At 47.7% G+C, this 21,861-nt stretch overlaps 1 protein-coding gene across 1 annotated transcript in view; it reads left to right on the forward strand.

Annotated features, from left to right (window-relative positions):
• Positions 1 to 18,224, forward strand: part of COX10 (cytochrome c oxidase assembly factor heme A:farnesyltransferase COX10) — a 114,614-nt gene extending 96,390 nt beyond the window's left edge. The window contains exon 7 of the mRNA XM_068914201.1: positions 9,530 to 18,224. Within this exon, the coding sequence (XP_068770302.1) occupies positions 9,530 to 9,972 (443 nt within the window). The 3' untranslated portion in view covers positions 9,973 to 18,224. The remainder of the gene's footprint in view (positions 1 to 9,529) is intronic.
• The last annotated feature ends 3,637 nt before the right edge of the window (positions 18,225 to 21,861 follow it).

The following is a 21,861-nucleotide window of genomic DNA, read 5'->3' on the forward strand; positions in this document are numbered from 1 at the left end:
GGCCCTAATAGCTCTTTATTTATATGCTCTTAAGCCTGATTGAGCTTCCTACCACTAGCCCTGGATTTTGCGCCAATGTACTTTAGGGAAAACATCACATTTCAAAAGAGAAAGATAACGTTATCTCTGGGAAGATGTGGAATTCTTTGTTGTGGGTTTGGGGTGGGTTTTTTTGTTTTTTTTTTTAACAGCAGCTGTTTTAAACCGATGAAAGATTTGGAATGTTAACATTTCCTCGCTGGGGGAGCCGTGTGCAGGTGAGATGGTCAAAGGTGCGTGATAAGTGTAATTTATCACATGGATATCACTACCACGTATCTGGGGTATTTATGCAGGGCTTAACTGCCGGGCTGTGATTCGCAGTAACACGTTTGCTTCCTTGAAAGCAGATTTCATCGTTCCTTTGTAGTACTATTTATTTCCAGAGGTATTTGTTTTTCTAGGAAAGCTAGATGCCCTCAAATTGTTTCTTCTGATTTTATGAAGGAAGGGCTAGCAGGAAACTAATGAAATTCACTTAAAGCCTTAAGTGATAGTTTAAAGACAGAGGAGAAAGAGCAAAAGCTGAGCGGAGTCTGCTTTTTTGTATGAGATTTTCCTTCTGCGCAGGAGCCACATTCAGCAGCCCGGTCCGTGACACAGCGCTACCGAGCCCGTGCGTCTCCTCTAGCACATACATCTTTAGGAAGTAACAGAGCTATTTATTTTGGCATGCAAGAGCACATACTTACCCATGCTTTAAATTACACTTGTGCTGCTGGCCTTTCTCTTTAGCCTAGTGCTGCCGCTTGCTTGTTAGGAACGTTTTTTGTCCATTTTAACTCATCATTTCTAGTTAGCAAGCCAAACTGAAACCGCTGTAAACGCTTCCAAGCGCCACAGCCCGTATTTTGCCGCGTGCATTTTGCGCTTCTTCCCTTGACCTTTGTGTGCTCATGCACCGAAGGCTTGATCCCAACCAACGCGCTGCGTCAGTGTCGCAGAGCGGAGTAATTCAGCGCCGTCGTGTTCATGTAAACCACCCAGTTAGATAGAAGTGACAAGCAGGGGTCCTCTACATAATGTGCTTATCAGTTAAGGGGATTTATTCTGAGTAGGTGGCGGTGGCATGGCAGATAACAGCCTCGCCGGTAGAGCAGACGTTACAGCGCCGTGGTGGCCCGGAGCCCTAGGTATTACTGCACCAAAGGATGTTTATCTCGAGAGACTATTTAGTTTATCTCAGATGCTCCACTTCTGGTCTCGCTTTCCTGAAAGACATCTTGTACTGATTTTCATTCATTTTCAGAAATTTAAATAATTCCTGGGGCTACGGAATTTGTAGACTTGAGTATCCAGTGTAATCATGGGGAGGCTGATTTTTAAATTGCCTTTGCTTTGTAATTCAAATTGTGTTGTGTGGCAGACATTAATTATGTCAGCCAACGTCTATTTACAAATGGGGATTTAAAAATGGGCAGTTCTCATCGGCTAGTGACGTTTAGCAGATGGATGGTTTTAGTAACAAAAAAGCAGAGAACAGGGGAGAAGGGGGGGGTCCGTGGCCCAACCTGTCGACTGCTGGAGTCTCTTGCACCTTCCCCGATGCAGCGCTTGTCTGCCAGAAGGAAGGAGAGCGAAGCAGCAGCTTCATTGCACGCACAACGAGCTTGGGGACCTTTGCGTTCGGCCCCTTCTCGTTAGGCGGCTGGAGTTTCAAAAGCCCCTTGAGGAGCGTGCGGGGCCGCGGCGGGAGCCCGGCCGGCCCGGAGAGGAGGCAGGGGAGGCTCCGGCTACAAACCCCCTCTAACCCAAGCGAGTTTTCAGGGCGTCGCTTCTCCTCGGACGACAGAATTTGCGGTCTGCTGGTGAGAGAGCCGAGATGTGAACGTCCCTGACGTGTGAGACTTGGAAGCGGGAGGCCCAGCAGCGTGTTTTGTGCGGGTGAAAACTGAGGCAGGGGGGACAATACGAATAAGCAGCTGTGCTAAATTTAGGACGGAAGTTGACGGGCTTTTTTTCCCTTTTTTTTCCCCCACCCTTTCCATCTTCACAGCAGACAAGAAGACGTGGCGGCTCCACCGCTGGGGCACCTTGGGGGGCTGCTGAAAGACGAATCCGCGCTCAAATCACGCGCCGCGCACGGCCGCTCGAACGGGGCGGGCGGGACGGGCTTGCGCCGCGGCCCCGGCGCCCCGGTCGGGTAACGCACCTCGCGGGCGCCGGCACCCACCCTGGGGCGAGCTGGGTGCCCCGAAAGCGGCTGGACGAAGGCCGTTAATTAGGAGCCCGCCCGCGGCGGGGCAAGTTTGCAATCCACGGCTGAATCTGGTGTTTTGACAAACTTGGGCAGATACTTCCTGGACGTATCTGCATGTATGAACGATCTGGTCATTTCGTCTTACCCAACAGGCTCACGTTTTTTATGGCGTATGTCACTGGGGTTAGCTCAGATGGATTAGATACGGCATTTTTTCCCCTCCAGCCTTGGCTCTTTCTTGAAGAAGCAGCCAAGGCAGGCGCAGGGAGCGCCTTTTTTCCTCCTTTCCGGTGTGTGTAGGAGCAAGCTGCACCGTCTTGCACCTTCGCTTGACTTCTCCTCCCTAACCAGGTTTTCCGCAGAAAGACACAGCCAGGCCTGGATTCCTCCTGGAAGGCGTGCGGCTTTCAGCAGCGGTAGCCTGTCGCGTGTCTTAGAAAAAGCGTGTACGCGGGCGCGTATCTCTACGCGCAGGCGGTTTTCTTGCCGTGCTGGGAGCGCCTGAGGAAGTCCGTTTTCCCCCTTTTCAGAGGCAGCGGCGAAGAACATCTCCCCGCGGTGCGAAAGCCCGCTGCCGACTTCGTTTCCCACCGGTGGCGGACACGGCGGCTCCTCCGCACGCCTCCGACGTCCCCTCCGCTTTCTCTCCTCCAGCGCCGAAGTCTATCGCGGCCCTGCGCCGCTCGCTGCTCCGCAAGCCTTTTGTGCCCTCCTTCAGAAGCAACAGCTATTGAAACCCATGACCATGAAGCTTGTTAGCTTTTCCAGTGTTTTCCTCCTTGCCCTTCGTTTACGTAACCGTCTAACCTTGAAGGCACACAATTAGCGGCGAGCTGTGTGCGCCCACGTTGGCAGCCAGCCCTGTTGTTTGCAGCGGAGGGACCTTGTGGAAAGCTTTAGAAAAGATACGTTTTTCTCCTCTTCTCCTTCTTCTCTTCAAGGCTACTTAGCCGCTCACGTGTCATCTGACATAATCAATAGCATATTCTTTTGTTTCCCAGTGGAAGCAAAAGTGCCAGTTGTTGTCTTGCTCTGCTGGCAGCGTAGGCAATAACGACGGTAGTAAAATACGGAGGAATTTGCTCGGTTTTGTGCAGGTTTGGGAGGAGGAGATTCCCCCAGTGCGAATGTTCCGTAACGGCAGATTAAGATGTGAACTGCGGAGAGCTGGTCCCTTTTCAGCTCCCAAAGACAACTGTGAAAATTAAGGAGTAGGCAGCGGTTTTCCTCGGGAGAGATTTTATCCGAGCAGTATCTTGAACGCATGTAATCCGAGGCCGACTGATTGACCCTGATAGTTATTTTCCATCACTGAAACTAGGTGAAGGAAAGCTATTAGTTACGGCTTTTTCCAGCTCTCCTTCACAAAAAGAAAATGCTATTGGCAGGCAAGTAAAGCAATATTCATATTTCAGGTCAGAACAACCGTGTTTTGGGCGTAGCCCTCCAGAAGAAACCGGGGGGTGTTTAGCACCGCATCTGCAGCAGGCACTAAGGAGATACTGTTAGCGACTTAAGCATCTTTCTTTACGCCCATAATTGATGCACATTTAGAAATCGCCAAAGAAAGCTACTGTGTTAAACCGGTGAACAAGCACGAAAGAAAAGGTAGAAGAGGAAAGCTTTGGGGGTGTATCTAGTCCGTTGCTTGCTCACGTGACATCCTGTGAAAATCACTCAGGACCACCGGGAAAAGTTTTGGATTGGCTACATTTAGCTTCCTGTAGAAAAGGTGAAAAAATGCCAGCACGGTTACTCACGAGCAGGTGGCTACAGCTGGACTAATTCAAGTCTCTGCGCTCTAATCTACCTTGTCTGGATTAAAGAGGAGTAATTTGTTCAACATCTTTTAACTGAGAAGAGCCAGTTGTGCGCTATCGAGTAAAACGGTGTGTGGTTGTTTCCTGACTCCAATCCATTAAAAAGCTAAGCTCCGACTACCAAACCCTCCCGCTTCTGGCAGGAGCCAAACTCGTACCAGTTTCCCAGAGACGAAAGGCCGGTGCTTTCCTCTAATAAAGCAGCGAGCTACCAAGGTCTGGAAATAATTTTAAAATTCCTTCGCATTATTCAAGGCAGAAGAATTACTAAAATTGTGCTTTAAGCAAAACAGCATTCTTAGGTTGCCAAGGCAGTAAACACCAGCTTTGGGAAATGCAATAAGATTTCAACATCTGTTTCCGAGCTGATATTTTAACCATTCTGTGTTTATTTTAATGCCTGGTTGGCCACTTCCCAGTCAGGCATATGTGGGACCAAAGAAAAGACAGAAGGAGCAAGTCGGTCTTTGAATTAATGCTACAGATCAGCTTCTCCTCTCCCCCTCCTTTTTTTTATATTGATTAAATAGGTAGATGTTTGCCTGAACTAGAGCTTGCCAGTGGCACCAAAGTCTTGCATATCCCTGTGTAAACCGAAGGCCCTGTGCATAGTCAAAAGAGCAATGAGAAGGAAAGGGGGAGAGGATACGCCGTTCGTCTCCTCGGCGTGTTTGCAGGAACGTGCTGTCGATATGTCGGAGCCCCTGCAGATAACCTTGGCCATGTTTGCCTAGACTTGTGCCGACAGGCCCAAATTCGTCCGCCTGCGCAGGCTGATGGGACTCGAGCTGGCCACGGTCCAGGAGCTGCGCAGTGGCGCTGACTGTACCGAGTCAGTCTGTGCCCCGGGAATAACTTGCCTTTGGAAATTTTTTTTCTCTGGGTTTCAATTGGAGGGCGCCGAACTCCCGAGCGTTGCTTAAAGTGGGCAACAGCAGTAATTGAGCCGTGGGTGCAATCCCCGCTACCGCTCCGTATGCCGGCTGCTCTGACGGTGAAAGGTACTGGCAGCGCGAGAGAGGCGTATTTCAAATGACTCCTTAGCGCAGCATCATCCTCAGCATGGGACAGTCAGGCAGGATCCCCACGTTTCTTCTCCTGCCCTTTAGCGGATGATAAGATGGGATTGCCGTCCTCAGATTGTTTTATGTGACTGAAACAGTTTGTTCAGCATGATGCTCCAGGCAGGATTTCTGTTGGACTGTTAGCTTCACGGCTGAATATTCCCACTGTTTTTTGGATGACCTGTGTGTCTGATACCGGGCATTAGTCGTTCAGGGAGCTCACAACAGGGAATGGAGCTTTCCACAGAGCTCTGGGTCACAGAGCTGTCTCCTGGGATGGAGGAGGTGAGGAGCGGTGGCCATCTGACCGCTGTGCTCTTGGTGTGTTGGTCAGTGGCCAACATTCGCACCCTGCCAGGGCTGGCGTCATGAAAACCATCTTCCTGTGCCCTGCTCTTAGATGTTTTTCCTAGTAGCAAGGCCAGGCACTGGCGTTGCTCGCTAACCTGAGATTTTGGGCCAACCAGCAAAAGAGGTTACCGAAGCGTGTCACCAGGACAGTTTGAGGGCAGCTTGCCCCCCTGTATCTCTGCTATTCTTTTTTAAGATGGACAGTTTTGCCTTCTAGAGAAGGTCCTCTGACTCGTGAATGGCTTTAAAAGGAATAAAGCATGGATTTTCAATCAAAGTTGAGAGAGACTGCAGGGCCTTTTGGACACCCTGAAGGACACAGCTTCGCAGGCAGTGCCTGTTATTCCACAGAGGAGGCTGGCAGCCCTTTCAGGTTGCAAGCCCAGCCTCTCTAGTGGCTTTTGGCAGTCTCATCTCACAATTATTGCTGAATCTTAACTGATTTTGCTGAAGCTTAAAATGTCTTGCTAAGCAGTTTCTGAATGGCGGTGGCATTTAGTGTCTTGCTTGTTTCAGGAAAAGCGAAATTGGTAGAACTTCAGTATTTTACTAGATAAAAATCTATTTAAAGAAAGAAATAATCAAGATTTTTCTGCCTTTTTCATCTCCAGGTGACATTTTGGCTTCATCTGAGTTATTAAAACTTAAAAAAAAAAACCCAAAACTCAGCTTGTTCTGGCTTATTACAAAAAGATATTTAAATATTTTTAAAAGAATCTAAGAAAAATGTTAGTAGCTTAACCTTAAAATTCATGATGAACAGTAAAATCTGTCATTTACCTATACCTCTGTAGAAGCTATAGGTTCTCTGCTATCCTCTAAGTTTTGAGATGATTTAAGCCAGTACAGAGTAAAGATTAAACAATAGGAGCTCAATATGAAAACATTTTTTACCTGCTTTTCACACAAAGGTGAAAGAGTAAAGGAGAACTGGGTCCTAATAGGCTTTTTTCCCCTAATAGACATTTGTTCAGCAATCAAACAGGACTCCTCTGCCGAATTATCAGGATTTTTAAGTGTCTGCTTGCAGCTGTCCCAGGCTCTGCTCGGAGAAGTGAGTAGTTTGGAAATGGTCGTAAATGGGCTAAACCTGCTGCTGTGAAAAAAATTTGGCAAAGAAGGCAGAAGAGCCTGTGATATCTGTGAGCCAGGCACTTGTGCTCTCGCAATTTATGAACACCGTGGAAAGGGCTGAAAGATTTTATATGGATTTCGTATTGGTCTGTCTGTGCTCGCCGTTCCTTCAGGTGCCGCGGAGTAGCCGTGGGAGGTTGAGGGCTGCGGCGTTCCCGAATCGTAGCTATCTCAAAGTCTAGCAAAGCAAGTGCAATTGCTGTGATTCAACTTACGGTTTCGTTTTTACCGACTCGGAGGATGTGCCAGCTCCCCGTGTTAGGGTGGCGAATTACCTTAAAAATCTATGGCAACCTGACAGTCTTGGCCGGTGCAAAGGAAATTATAGGATGTCCCAGGCACATGGGAAGCTAACAAAAAGACCGGGTCAGTTACAGTCCTCGTAATGGTCTATTAAATTGTTTTACTGTTCGGCTTCTCTGTAAAATATCAATTATCTCAATGGTTGCGATGTAATCAAAGTAATTAAATCGCAAAGGCTGGCATATAAAAACCAGAGCTTTGTAAACGGGAAGCCAGCCTCAAGTAGTTTAGCTGGACTGTTTGTGTTTAAAAGTTTCGCCAGATGACTGCTTTTTTTATTTTTTAATGGTGTTCGAGAACTGTGAAAGGTTTTTGTGTGTTTGAGGTTTAGGGCGTTTGAACAACTCGGGGAGCGAAGCCCGCCTTAGAGACGAAGCGCGCGGGGACGTAGCCCACGGCGCGTCTCAAGGAGGCTCATGCGTAGCCGCGGGAGGCAGGGACAGATCGTGCACGTGAATTCTGGCCCTGGCTCCGGCTACTTAACGTTTCCACTCCTGATGGGTCATTGCAACTTACCTTTCCTACAGTTATGAAAAATGACAAGATGATGTCTATAAAGCATATCAGATGTGAAACTTGAAAAATATTCCTATCGTGGGTTTACCAAATTCAGTATCTTGCCTCTGGTAATATGTTTTACAAGAATAGGAAACCGCTGAAGAATGACATATTACAAGAACGTTTTACCCGTTGTTAGTCCTAGTGGAGAGAGCACTGATCCTTGATAAAATTTAATCTCCTTTTTCTTCAGTAGAGCTACTCCCCTGGGTTTCAGCAGAACTGAATCAAGTCCTGTTTTGTTAGGGTCAAATTTACTTTTGTGGGCCCTGGCCATGATGTTGCACAATGAATGGTGATTTTGGGATGTTCCATTTTGAACCATCTTAAAAGCTTTGGATTTAGAGAGGGTGCTAAGCGTCCATCCCCTGAAAGTCAGAACTTTAAGATGGTTCACACTGCAGGATTTGCAAACATTTGGGCCATACGAAAATCGCCCGTAATTCTGTAGCAGGCAGTGTTGTTCTGAAAGCTGCATCCCCTCTACGTGAGCGTCTCTTTATCTCCGTGCTTAATGTAATCAATTCCAGAGGCATGTACTCACCTAATGGAAATGTGTCACCCATTTTAAACAGTGATGAGACAGGGTTTTATGCTGCTAATGTATCTGATAGGCAACTGCATTTTCATTCCAGTGTGAGGGGCCATTCCTTCACTGGTTGATAAGGGAGGGCAAAAAAGCTCTTGTGCAAACTTAGATTATTATTATTTGCGTAGCCACAACATTGCATGGTGTGCTGTTTAAGACAAGAACGAGACATGCCCAGCCCCAAGGAACATAGAGCCAAAACAGATGGAGATGGTGAGAACCACAAAGAAGTTCAGAGTTCAAAGTTAGTTTTTACTGCTGTTAACAGTCCTAGCAGTCACTGAGGAAGAAGTGAGTCTCAGGAAGAACTGAAGGACATTAAGCCATGTGGAGACGCACGCTGCTGTTTCTGTTTCTGTCCCAGGATTAAGAAAATGATATATCCTCAGCTCCATAAGTGAGAAGTAGTTTCCAGAAAGAATGAGCTCTTGGAAGCAGGAAGATGCAAAGAAAGTGTTAAGGTTGGAGTGGGGTGTTTGGGAGCTAGAGAAACAAAAGGAAAATCCGGGAATGCTCGTAATGTGCAACAGCCTTGGGGGGTTTTGGCATCTTCAGACAAAATTAGTGAGCACAGTTTAGTCTGAGGGCCTTCCTGAAGCGCTCTGAAATCAACAGAACCTCCCTCTGCCTTGATAAATGTTGCACCTCATCCTGAGGATAGCTGGAAAACTGTGGAAAATGTGGTGCATTGATAGCTCCTTTTCAAATTTAAAAGTAGCTACTCGATGTGAATGGAGGTATTTGATCAAATTATTTCGAGGTGGTTGGAATTACTTGGAAGATATGAGGAGTTCTCTATCTTCTGTCACCTCACTAGCTGCTTGTGCCAGCTCTGCTGCTTCTGCGAGGCCCGTGATCGAAGACCTCCAGTGCCACGAGGACTTCCCTCTCTTCACACAATGAACAAACAGAAAAGTTAGCCATCAGGGTATCATCATTTTCGCAGTGCTCTGGAGGATGCAAGCTTATCCTCCTTTTCTGCTTGTGTTTCTTTGAGCAGGACCCCATATTTCTGGTTAATAACATATATGTGACACACCACTCTGCCCATTGGCTTTTTTCTTCTCTGGATGCATCAACTTGGGAACCTGAGAGTGGAATCCAGAGACTCCTGGGGAAATAGTCTCTTGCCCAATTTCTGCTTCAATTCCATTGAGCTTCTCTCAGGTAGAGACTGAGTTAGTGCAGAGATCATTAGCAATGGCTCAATAAGCGAGATCATCCATTAGGGGGAGGTAACCAGATGAAATGCTTTTCAAATTAAACAAGTTCTCCAAAAAACAGAGGCAGAACCATGTGTAACCCTATGTAAGTCGTGTTAAAGATAAAGCATCCCTCAACTCCTGCACAGGTTCTGAGCTCCGTTTTTGCAGTTGAAGCCCACGTCTGCTGAGGTCTGTATGCAGCATTCCCCCGCCGTGGCCCAGCTGGGCGCCCTAATGCATGTTTCCTTGTCTCTCTTCCACTGCAGGTGCAGTGCTGTTAGGAGGAATCCTCTATTCCTGGCAGTTCCCTCATTTCAACGCCCTGAGCTGGGGGCTGCGGGAAGATTACTCCCGAGGAGGATACTGCATGATGTCCGTGACCCATCCAGGGCTGTGCAGGAGGGTGGCTCTGCGGCACTGCTTGGCCTTAATCGGACTCTCAACCGTGGCTCCTGTGCTCGACATCACCACGTGGACTTTCCCTATCATTTCACTCCCTATTAACCTGTACATCTCCTACCTCGGCTTTCGGTTCTACAGGGATGCAGACCGCAGCAGTTCTAGGAAGCTTTTCTTCTGCAGCCTGTGGCATTTGCCGTTGCTGCTGCTTGTCATGTTCACGTGCAAGAAGCCTTTCCTGGAGAAGGAAGAGAAAGGCGATCTCCTTAGTGGAAATCATGGCAGGGCTTTGAAAATTAGATTGCCTTAAATGTCAATTACTTATCATCAACGTGACAGGTCAGGTAGTGTATTTCAGTAATTGCGGGAGGGGGAAACCTGTGGTGATCCGTTTGAAGAAGAATCATTTGTGCCTAGTGCCACTTCATATGATAATTTTGGGTGTTGTTCTTAAAGGGAAGGGAGGTGAGAGCTTAAAGCGTTCGTGGGCCACAGGCCCCTTTCACTCCTCACAGCTTAAAATCTAGCCTCTGTCAGAAGCACATCACTTTCTGATGGCCTTCCAAAGTCTTTGTGGGTCTTGATCTCACGTCTCGTGGGTAGGATTTCAGTTAGCAAATCACATACGCACACTTACTAAATGCCATCACTGGCAGCCTTGGCAAAGAATTCAGGAAGCGACAAATGAATGGTTTATCCGCCCCCAACAAATGAGCATCCTTTCCAAACGAAGCTTTGAGGCCCATTGTGGATTGGGTGAGCTTGCGTTGTCTCAGTCTGCTGAGACACCGTTCCTGCTCTGTTGTTACACAGAGGCCTTCAGTTTCTGAGACTGTCAACTGCTTACATTTCCCAAGGTTCCCATTCACTTCAGTAGGTTTTTGGTTTTCATGTAGCTTTCGCAATGCTAAAGAAATAAACTATCTTACAGCACACTACACATCAGCATTTAAACAGCCTGCAGATAAACAGATACTCCGTAGCATGTGCTTTGGAAGACCCTCTTAGCCATTTTACTGTACATCCGTCACCGTGAATTTCTGACTTCCTCGTGTTTTTACATCTGTTTGAACTCTGTGTGCCAGACCTTCAGCTGCTGAAAATTGACATTATTGTTTATTCCAGTGAAGCTTTGAAAAGGTTTACCAGGTGAGAATTAGATCTCAGAGTCCAGTAGTTGTAAGGCTTTTGTGTGCTCATGTGTCCTGTGCCAGCCCGTTCACTCTAAATGCGCATCTGCTGATGCGTTAACTCCTGTACTGGATGAGTTCTGGGCTTGCATCAAGAATTTGGACTGCATTTGATATCACACCACTGTGGTTCACAGGCTTCGTTTGGGGTACGTTATCAATAGGGAAACATATTGTATGGAAAAAAGGGTTGGGGTGTTTTTATCTAATATTATAATGTTCAAATTTCTGATGCAGCCAGGGTCTCTCAAAAAAATTGTTGGGATGGTCCTATTAGGAAAATGCATCATCTTTGTTAATTGATACGATATAATACGCTTCTAGCCGCAGTCTAATATATTTATGATGCTGTTGTGAGGCTGTGGCTAGCCCTGAGCATTACGTAGGGTTTGACTGTGACCAGCTGGGATACCTCCAAACACAACAGCATCCAGTGTAGACAAGGGTTATGTTATAGTTTGTTGTGGTAGTTAATGCCTGTTATGACTTGACGCATTTTCATGCCAAGATTTCTTTCCCATGTGGAAAGGGCCTGGGCAGCACCGCTGTGCATCACGTCCAAAGTCGTCTGCTGATAGTAATACCTGAAATGGGAGACACCTTCTCTAATCTGATCCCAAATAAATTTAGCCCTTCGAGAAACTTCACAAATCTGCCACCATGTGCTTATCATGCTGACGTAAAATCTTCACTGGGTGCTTTCATGATCCGGGCCCAACTTCTGGTCTCGGTTACACTGGTGTAAATCAGGAGTGACACCGTTAACCTCTGCTCTGTTGGCTGAGGTGCTTCACAGGAACAGAGCCACCTGTTTTGCATGGCTCTTAAATAACCAGTTGTAAGATTTCCTGACTCTCTCAAGTGATTGCAGATGACCGTGTTGAGTTCCCTGGTGCTGTTTGTCTGACAGGCTCCATTGTACTCAAGTTAACTGTGGGGAACACTTCATAGAAATATCTGGAAACCATACAACTGTGCAACTCCTTAATTTGTTTTGAAAATGCATTCAGTCTTTTCTGCAATAAAGTGCGTACTGTACAAAAAAAGAGAGGACTGCTCAAGAGCTGTTTGTTTTAAACAATTTAGATAATTGTCAAGGTATTTGATGATAGCTTTGTGGTGTTTTGAGCAGCAACAGTGTTCTTCTTGATCCCTGCGAGAGCAAGGACAGCTTGCAAAGCACTTGTTTATTGTGCAGAAAGCACACTGAAGATAGGTTGCTAGTGAGTGGAAAGAGTTTGTGCAAAACAAAAAAATTTGGTGAGCCTTGAGCTGCGAGAGGAACATGTAGAGAGCGAATGGCTCACAGAAGCCGTAGGTTTGGCTCACGCGGCAGAAGGCAGAAAGTGGCACTGAAGCAGTGGGGCTGTGGTTTTCTCCAAAGTCATTAGAGAACCGGGTATCAGGATGGCCTGCAAGTACGGGGCACTGTCGTGACAGACACAATTCCGATTAAAGGTCCTAAGGACGTGCCTGTGGTTCACAGTTTTGAAGAGCAGCCATCTTCACTTCTTGGGCCAAAATGTATGGTATTCATAGATTTTAAGGCCAGACATGAGCTTTATAGTCATCACTGTCTGCAAAATGCCAGTCACAGGATTGCACCAGCATCTCCCCACCCAGTCTGTCTGCCTGTAGAGTGAGCGTATTTTTAGAAGGAACGGATCTGGAATTTAAAGATAAGAAATACGTTTATTTTAAACAAAGCTTTTTCCAGCTAGCTGGAAGGTGTTCTCTGCTGCGCCCCAAAATGGCCCTATGTCAGGTGTGGATGAAGTGACCTGTTGTAATTTAACTGTCTTAGAAATTGTTGAAGTTGTATGTCCTTTTTAAATAATAACACTGCCAAATTTAAATTTCGGTTACATATAGATAGATACAGTAGCTACTGTAAGATGACCTTTTTAATGTTTTTGGTGTCATTCTGGAAATGAAAAAGTACTAAACTGTCTGCCTTCACTCAAGGGTGTATCTGATCCCTGTTACCCTACATCTAGGATTAATGTAGGCCATTCCCACTATTGCACTGCTAATATTAATGCCTAAATTCTTTAGGGAAAGAGGCAGAAGAGGCACATGAGTGACTTGCCTGTGATTACTTTGCACAGCTGGGGCAGTGCCAGAAGTTTAACTTAGGCTTCCTGCATCTCAGTCCTGTGCCTTGCAAGCATCCGATTGCTTCGCGTGGCTCCTTAAATTTGAAAGGATGGTTCCTGCATAGACCTGCAATGTTTTTTTTTTTCCTCGTCCTATTCGTAGGACTTGTATTCTGCAAGTGGATTGTCATCTCAATATCCTGGTTGTTGGGTATCTTCCCTATGAATTGGCCCACCTGGAACATAGACCTGCTATTTACCTGGTAGTAAAGAAGAGGCAGCTGGGTGCCGTTTCCCTCAAACTCCTGGGTCTGCCAGTTCCTGAGATGGCCTCATGTTGCTGTTATAGCCCTTTGCCAAGGTCATCCTTCAGTGGGCCGCTTTGCACCACCAGAAGCATGTGCGGAAGCTCACAGAGGAATCTGGGCCAGTGACTCAAGAGGGTGAAGCTAGCTTTAGCCTATTCAGACTTTAAACCCCATGTATGACCGGAGAAATGTGGTTTTATGGATAAAACAGTAGCCGTAAGGCTCAGGAGATCTTAATTCTTTCCAGATCTCTGCATAAGAAATACGATCTGTCTGTAAAATAAGGATGATGATGTTTTGTCTTGTTGGACCTGTAAATAACCCTATAGCTCAAGCCCTGTGAGGCCCTGAGCTTGTGACCTTTCCTTGCTGCTCCGATACAATGATATCAAAGCACTGATGCAAAAACATCAAACTGTCTGTATTTCGCCTGCAGTATTCACTCTCGAAGGGAATGTGGTGTTTTTGGCAGTCCCCTAACCTTTACTCTTTATGGCCTTTTACAGAGAGCATCGGCTAATAGTGAGAGCAGCGTTACTGCAAGCTGGGACTTCAGTGCTGCCCCTGGTGCTGTTGTTTGCTCTGATCTTTAGCAAATCACTTAATCTCGGTACAACGTTTGCCTTGCAGGACAATTTGGAGCTACGTTATTTTAAATTGCTCTGAGCTCCTGCATTAGCAAGTAGTGTGGTATGAATCCACAGAGCCGCCTGCGGTACCTCAGCGTGACGGACATCCCAGAAAGCCACGCAGTTGGTGGGGGTCTACGCTTTGTTCCCACATGAATGAGGAAATCCAATCCTTGTGCACACAGCTCCTTCCCTTCTGCTTTTCCCCACATGTTTTTTTCTTGCTTCCTGTATCAATCTCCGATATAATCTGCCCCAGCAGAGTAACACATTCACACTCTCCCGGCTCCAGCAGCGTTTCTCAGTCAGGCAGGCCACAGCGTTTCAAGGCTTGCACAAAAATACACACGTCTTTTTCAGTTCTTATGATCCCATGAGACTAGGAAGGGAAACAGAGTGATACTGTTAGAAATCGTTGTCGTTACAGATAGAAAGCATGTTATCCAGGTTGCTCTCCAGAGATGATTAGATATTCGCCCTTTCTTGGAAATGCAGACCGTCTACAGGAGACTTTGCTTTTAAAACCAAGAAATGTCATCATTGTTTTCCTACTAAGCAGCTCTGCTGGCAGTGGTAATACTAGAAGCTCTATTGTAGGCAGTCCCTGGTGGCATTTCTACTCATGAAATTTCTTAACTGTGCTAAGAGTTGGCCCCGATGACGACTCACTGGGTGCACCTCCCACCACCCATGCTGACTGTGAGGCTGTGGGTCAGCGATTTGCCTCTTGGTGCTGCTATTTCTTCTCACAGTCGTCGTCTGTTTAGAAAGTCACTTCTTCAGGGCGGGGATGGCCCCTTGCTAGGTGCGCGGACAGCACTGAGGCCTGCTGGAACAAGGCCGTTTTGCCTGACACAAATTAGAATCTGGTTCCAATCTTCATCCTCTCCCAAACAGCGTGTTGTTAATTTGGAGTCAAAGATGACAACTGAGTTATGAGGTCAACGTTTTTATTAGTGAGTGCCCTTCTCTACGGGAGTCCCTTTCAGACTATGACTTGCTGGGTGGTTCCCATTGATTTTTTTTAGTCCCCTCGGAGATAGCAAGCACTACAGGCTTTTGGAGTTTGACACAAAGCTTAACGAGCTTTGGCGCTGTCTTCCAAACCCTTCTCTTCTGCCAACTGATCTTGGAAGCTTTCTTGAAAGTAAGACAGTTACTGTGCTCTCGAAGAGCTTGGGTTTGTCTGAGCTGCCGTGTTGCAAAGATCCCCATGCTTGCTAAAGGCTGTTGTCAGGCCCTGAGCGGTAGAATTGTCCCTCATCCGAAGAAATTGAGGTCTTTCAAGTAAAGCACATGTACACTGTCCCAAGGCCATTTAGATTGCCATCAGAAATATATGTTTTTAATAGAGCTGGCAGGAGCACCTCTCCTCAGCTGTGCCTTTATGCACTTTCCGTCACCTCTGGTTTTTTGCTTCCAGACTTTTTAACTGTTTGTGCTGAAGATTTTCCAGCCTGGTCAGTGCCTCAGGCTGGGGTTTAGTTTCCAGTGTTTCAAAAGGCACAGTTCAACTGTTTCACAGAACAAGGTTGGCAAAATGAGCTATTTTCCCACAACGTGGAGACGTTTTTCCTACCGCTCTTAACCAGTTCTGGCACCTCCAGGCTTTGGAACAAGAACTGAAGATCCAGCAAAGGGCTGTCATGGGTTCAGGCTGGTGCATTTAACCATTCTGTGAAGATACAGCGTGTTTCGCCAAGTTCTGAGTCTCTGAAAGAGTATTGTTTGCAAATGCTCTTTTGAGCGTTGCTGCTAACATCTCTGAAGCGAGTATCTGCTCTGAGCACGGTAGGTGCAGTGCTTTACTGGGGAGCTGGTGGGGGAGCTGCTGCCATGGTCTTTGTGGTTTAGGGAAGCACAAGCACTGAAAAGCAGTGCGTGGAAAGGAAGATGCCTAGCTCTTCCACTAAAGTTGGAAAAGTTGTCCTAAATATATACCTGCATTACTGTTTCTCTTTCTAGGAGCCCTGCTTCAGTCCTGCTCATTGAGTGGGGCAGAGCGCGACACCAGAAAGGATGTTTTCATGTGTCTCAGAGCTGTGCGTGACCCCAGGGACCATGGCAGTGTGGCAATTAAGGTCTTTTTCCGTGGTTTTGCTGGCCTTTGCGTGTGATGCTATCCAAGACTCATGGCAAGATCCATTCTGGCCTCCACTCACTTTTTTTAACATCTTATATCCTAACTATAGCTTTCCTTTGGCATGTGCTTTTTCGTGAAACGTGTGACAAAATCCATTGCTTGCACCAGTGTAAACTGCAGCTGCAGCTGGACCGTCTTCCTTCAGCAGAAGCGCACACAACGCTTACAGGAATCGCCCTGTAAAATACTGAGAGATGATTGAAAACAGAAGGTCTTTCTCCCAAACTGACCGAAATATCTGTAAGGAGGACCCTCCTGAGCTTTGCATCTTCCTCCTCCAAAAAACAAGCAGGAGAAAGAGAGGAAAGTGGAGTGCACCTTTCCCCTCTGGGTCAGAAAGGGTGGAGAGTCTACCAGACCTTGCTGCTGAAGAGGGCAGCGAGCTGGGCAGAGGGTCTCTGCCAAGGATCATGCTGTTCTGCCGAACGGGAATTGACTGTCAAGATGAAGACTGACACACAGCAATCAAAGCTCGTTCCCAAAGAAGTGTCTGGCTTGGAGGTTCTCCTTTTGTTTCCTGAGAAATTAAAAAGATGAAGATTCATGCTGCCAACAAAGGCTGGGAGATGTTAGGGGTTTTTTTGGCTGGGGAGAGAAGGCACTGTATCAAATTAAACTTGAAACAGAGATGCAAACGAGGTGATTAAGGCATTTCCGCTTCGCTTCCAGGGGAGCTGCTGGACTGTGTCCAGACAGAGGGAAGGAACAGACTGAGTTTATCAGCTTAACTCGGAGATTCGTGCTGATACTCACACCGCAGAGCTGCCTGAGGTCCTCAGCAGAGCATGAAGGCTCTGTGGTAGATGCCTTGTCCAGTGGCAGTCCCTGCGCTGAATTGCTCCTAACCAACACAAGGAAAACCGAGACATGCTGAGATGAAGTGTGGCACCCAGGGCCACATAGTCAGTCTGTGGCAGCGAGAGAAATACCATTTAGATCTCTTCTGCCTTATCTGAAGCTTCTGGCCTGCTTCTTAGGGCAACCATCTGCTTTTGAGGTGCCCTTGTCCTTCAGCTGAAACAAGAAGAAACAGCAGGAGCTGGCAGTGTATCATGAAAGAGTCTGATTAACCAGCTTTTCTTTAAAAAAGAGTAGTGGGAGGAGAGAAAAGGAAATATTTGCAGGAAGCCATTCCCGGAAGCGTTCTCCTCCGGGCTTGTCACTCGCAGCACCACGTGATGTGCAAGTCCATCCCCACCTCCAGAAGAGCCCCCATGGGCCTGAGGCCAGCCAGGGCTAGCCAGCCCCACCGGGACATGGTGTCCGGGACTGCACTGCTGCAGCTGACCCCTTTCTGCTCCAGAATGAAGAACACTGCGGCCTTAGTTTGCTGATAAACAGCAAACGTTTCCCGAGCGCTCCTTGCTCCCGCAGACGAGGGCCAGGGCTCAGAGTGGGAAGGGGTCCCTTCTCGGCTCTGCCGCCTGGTAGATCTGATCCGCTGGAGCCGTGGAGCATCTGCACTGGCGTTTGCACTGCGTCTCGTGTCTTCTGCTCGGGAGCAGCCTCCGCCGCGTTTTCGCGTGCCCAGCACAGCTCCATGAGGGCATTCACAAGCGGTCCGCGGATAAGCCGAGGAGCCACCGCACTGGAAAAAGTGTTATTGCGTGAACTAAGTGCTCAGGCCCTCAGAAATGAGGGATGTGAAAGTCTGGCCAGAGCTCAGCCTTGTTTGGCTCTGCCCCTATAGCAGTCCCGTGTGCCAGAGAGACATGGTCTTCCCTGCGGACAGACGGACGGCGATCCGGGAGCCTCGCTGGGATCAGCAGGCTGCGTCTCGCTTGGCCACCGATGGAAGTGAACTCCCTCTGTTGACTTATCCTGAAGTTGCACCCCTTAATCCGAAAGTGTCCCTGTCTCCGGTAATAAATAGTACCTTCAGTGAGTGTCTTTAGCCCTTATTAAACTGCAGACTAGACTGATTATTGCTGCTTTTGTAGCCTTTACAGGCCTGTTTTTATTTCTTTTTTTATTTTAATTGCACCCTGCTGGTCTGTTCATAATGATTTTCCCTGCTGCATCCCATGCGGTCCGGTGCTACAAAGCCACATTTCAGAGGTAGCTGTTGTTGGTTTTAATCACTTGCAATTTGGATGATATATTAATAGCAGTACCTCAGCGAGCTTTTAAAATGTTATCTTTTTCAAAACATTTACAACAAAAGCTAAGTGTTAGTCTTAATAAAAAGTGTGTTTCATTTGGCTCCGTTCTTCAGCAATGAATCCAATTAAAAGAGCACTCAGCGGAGTTCATCTCTTTGCATCCCATCCTGTGTCTACCCAAAAAACCTAACTGTAAATGCCTGAATAAAAGGTGATCGAAACTCCAGTGGGAGTAGAGGTGCTTGAAAGGTCCAGCATCGTTGGAGGGATGCAAATTCGTAATCGCCTGTTTATATACTGCGGAAGTCTGTAATAATCAAAGACTTCACATGCTTTGCAGATGTTCATTTACACCTTGCAGTTCCCCCCCCAAAAAAGCACAAATACCTGTTATACCTTAAAAACAAATACCTGTTTGACCCAATTTCACAGAGCAAAATGACAGTGAGGTTGCGTGGCTGATGCGATTGGGGCAAGAAGCCACTGGCAAAAGCAGAAATTAAACCCAGAGTTGCCTGTTCTTTGCTTGGATCATGGGGAACAGGGTACCAAGGCTATCTCCAAATCCTTCCTCAGGGTAGGATGCTGAAGCTGTGGAGGAGGCTGGAGCGAGGCTGCAGGGCGGTGCACGGTGGTGCCTGCTCACCCTGGGGACAAGGGGGAGCCCGCGGGTGCCGGGGGACAGCAGGGACTGCACGGGGCCGCAGAGCACGAGCCCGCTACGCGCCGTCCCGCTGCCCCAGCGGCCCCGCTGCAGCTCGCGCCGGGAGTTTTAGAAGGCTAATCAAAAGCTGCAAATCCTTGCTGGTCCTTTTATTTCCTCCGAGAGGTAACTCAGGGGATTTCGTTGGAAGTAATCACATTAAATCGGTGTGTGGGTGGGGAGCAACGCGGGGCGGGGGGGGCTCTTTATTTTAGCCATTTATGGGAGAAAAGAAAAAAAAAAAACCTACAAAACTTCTCTTTGCTGGAAGCGGCTTAAATGAAACATTTAAGTAGAGGAGGCCACTGCCTTTAGTTTCATTCAGAAGGCGACTCTGAATGGACTCCTCACCCGCTTCAAAAGGCCGCGGCAGCATGTCCACCGCGGCGCGGGTCATTCATGGCCTCTCCAGGAGATGTGAAAACATCTGCTCGATCCATGCCCGAGCCTTTCGGTACAGTTCCTCCCCTTGCTAATAATTGTCTGTGTTCTGTCATCTAGAAAGGGACTGTGTGCGGCTCCCAGGTATTCTAATGCTAATTTGTTTAGTTAAAAAGGAGAAGAGGCTAAACAGATGTGAGCCATTTGGGTAGGTTGTAGTTCATTTGTTAGGAAGTGCAAAGGATTCTTGGCAGGATATTAAATATTACCTTGGCTGCTCACAAACACTTCATATTTCAAGAGAGGAAGGGAGGTAGGGACTGCACTCCATAAATCAGCCTTTTCAAAGAGACAGAAAAAGGCAAACATTTGATAAATCTGTGTCATTATACTTAGAGATCAAAGCGGGGTTTCATATGTATTTATGCAACTGGCAACCTAGGAGACAATAATAACAAACATAGATCTCTGACAGCTTTACAAAAATAAAAATTAGCCGGTTCTAATCTGTAATTATCTGGGAACTGTGCGAGGTAGGAGGCTGCTAGCAGTAAAGCTTTAAGTTGCAAATGTTGAGACGATGAGAGAATGTTAAGTCATTAATAACTACATTAGAAAGTCCCATGTGCGAGAGATTGCAAAAGCACCGGCTTTTAGCTGGGCATGTCTCCTGTGTGTGCGGACATGTTTTTGTATACCAGGCACAGTACAGTAGCTATCAGAACCAAAAGTCACCAGGGAGAGAAGTTTTTCCTGATGTGCTAATTGCCTTTATGACTTTCCAGCAGATGATCTACCAGGCATCTGCCTGCAGCATCCTCGAAGAGAGGAAGATTTCCATCCTTGCTCTCCCTTCCCCTTGCCAGTAAGTTGCAAATGCGTGTCTCACAGCTCCTGTAGCTTGGCTCTCCTCTGGATAGGCCTGAATGAGCCCTGTCATTATTCCCAAATTAGGCTGACTAATTTTGTACACCTACATAAACACAGGAGAGGAGCCGAAGACTCTAGCAATTCAGGAAAGCAGCTTGAAAAGACCCCAAAAGAGGTTTGCAAACAACAGGACAACCAGGAGGACTAACAGGGTTGCACGGGTGTATGACTATAATCCAGGGCAGAACTGGACGGAGGAACTGAAACATGTCCAGAAGACAGAAGGACCATTTGCATTGCTCAGAAAACAAGGAGAAATCCAGTTGCCTGAAAACGCTTCCACAGACAAAGCAAGGCAAGCACGGAAATCAGAGAGGAGTAGTAGCATTATGTCATCTCCCCTTTCCTTTTGGCCAGTCACTGGGTTGATTTCCTATTCTCTTGTGCTGTTTTAAAATGACTTCAGCAACTTGGTTTCTGCTTGTTCCCATGGGAAACTTCCACAGTCTATAGATTTCCCTGGTAGGAAACTCTTCTTGACAGTCAGCCTATATTTTCCTTTACTCAATTCCATCACATCACTCCTACTTATGCCTCCTTGGAGCACCCTAAACGCTCTTCTCCATTGAAGTCGGTGGAGTTGTGCTAGCAGTAAATTTGGCCCCTGGCACTTGGAGAAATAGATATTAAAACCCCAGGGACAAATTAGGGGGGCAGGGGGAGGGAGGGCAGTGGGGGAGAGGAAATGGTTTCAGGTTGAGAGAAACAAGATCTCCTTTTACATATGTACAGCAGTGCTGCCCGCTGCCCCGGCAAGAGCGCTGCGGGCCTCAGCCGTGGAAATGCCGGGAGACACGACGGTGTCCCCAGAGCGTCCCCGAGCACTGGTGTGGGTACGAAGGATGTCTGAGAGCTCGGCTGTAGTGTGTGGCAGCGGGACGTGCTTTGCAGGGAGTGCAGAGGCGGGGGGGGGGGGGGGGGGGTGCTCGAAGCCCTGCGGCGCTGCCCTTGCCGCAGGCTGCCCCGTTGCGAGTCCCAGGGACGCTGGCCGTGGCGACCCCGCTGCCTCGCGCCTGGAGGGTGGCCCGGCCCCGCGGCGGTTTGGCAGTTTGCAGCTGGGATGCTCGCTGGCTTCCGTGGCAGCAGTCCTGACCCACGTGATGCTCGGAGCAAGCTGGGCCTCCTTGGGTTAATCCGAAAGCGTGCGTTTGTCAAAACAAAATCCCAAATGATCTGGGCCCTTTCCCCCTAGCTTCACCATCGTGAGGCTAACGGGAGCCCAGCAGACGTGTGTAACGCTGGAGTTGCCTTGGCACAAAAGGAAAGGAGGCTGCAGACAGACAGCGCAAGGTTTGTACGGCTTCGATCCTCAGCTGCGCTCTGCTCCGAAACAGCTCCGGTCCACCAGCCCGCAGATGACACTGCTAGGACACGCGCGGCAGAGAGGGGACAAAACTGCAGGCTCTTGGGGGTGGAAGAAGTGGAATGAAAATCTGCAGGATCTCTCCTCCCTGGGACCCGGCAAGGGGAGCAAGGGCTGGGGAGACAGACCCGTGACTGAAGAACATCTCAGAAAACTTTAAAAGACCATTAAGGAGAGAAAAGCAAAATGGAGAGATACATATATTTGTTATATGTAAACAAAAAAAAAAAAGAGAGATGGTGCTGGCTGGTCACGTCTCCAGTGAGGTCACTGCATGCCATGGTGCTCCAGGGTTAAACAGTCCAGAATGTCTTATTTTTCTGTAAACGTGAACCGGATTAACATCATTACAAG

The sequence above is a fragment of the Struthio camelus genome, chromosome 19 (genome assembly GCF_040807025.1).
Source record: "Struthio camelus isolate bStrCam1 chromosome 19, bStrCam1.hap1, whole genome shotgun sequence".
Lineage (NCBI taxonomy): Eukaryota > Metazoa > Chordata > Aves > Struthioniformes > Struthionidae > Struthio > Struthio camelus.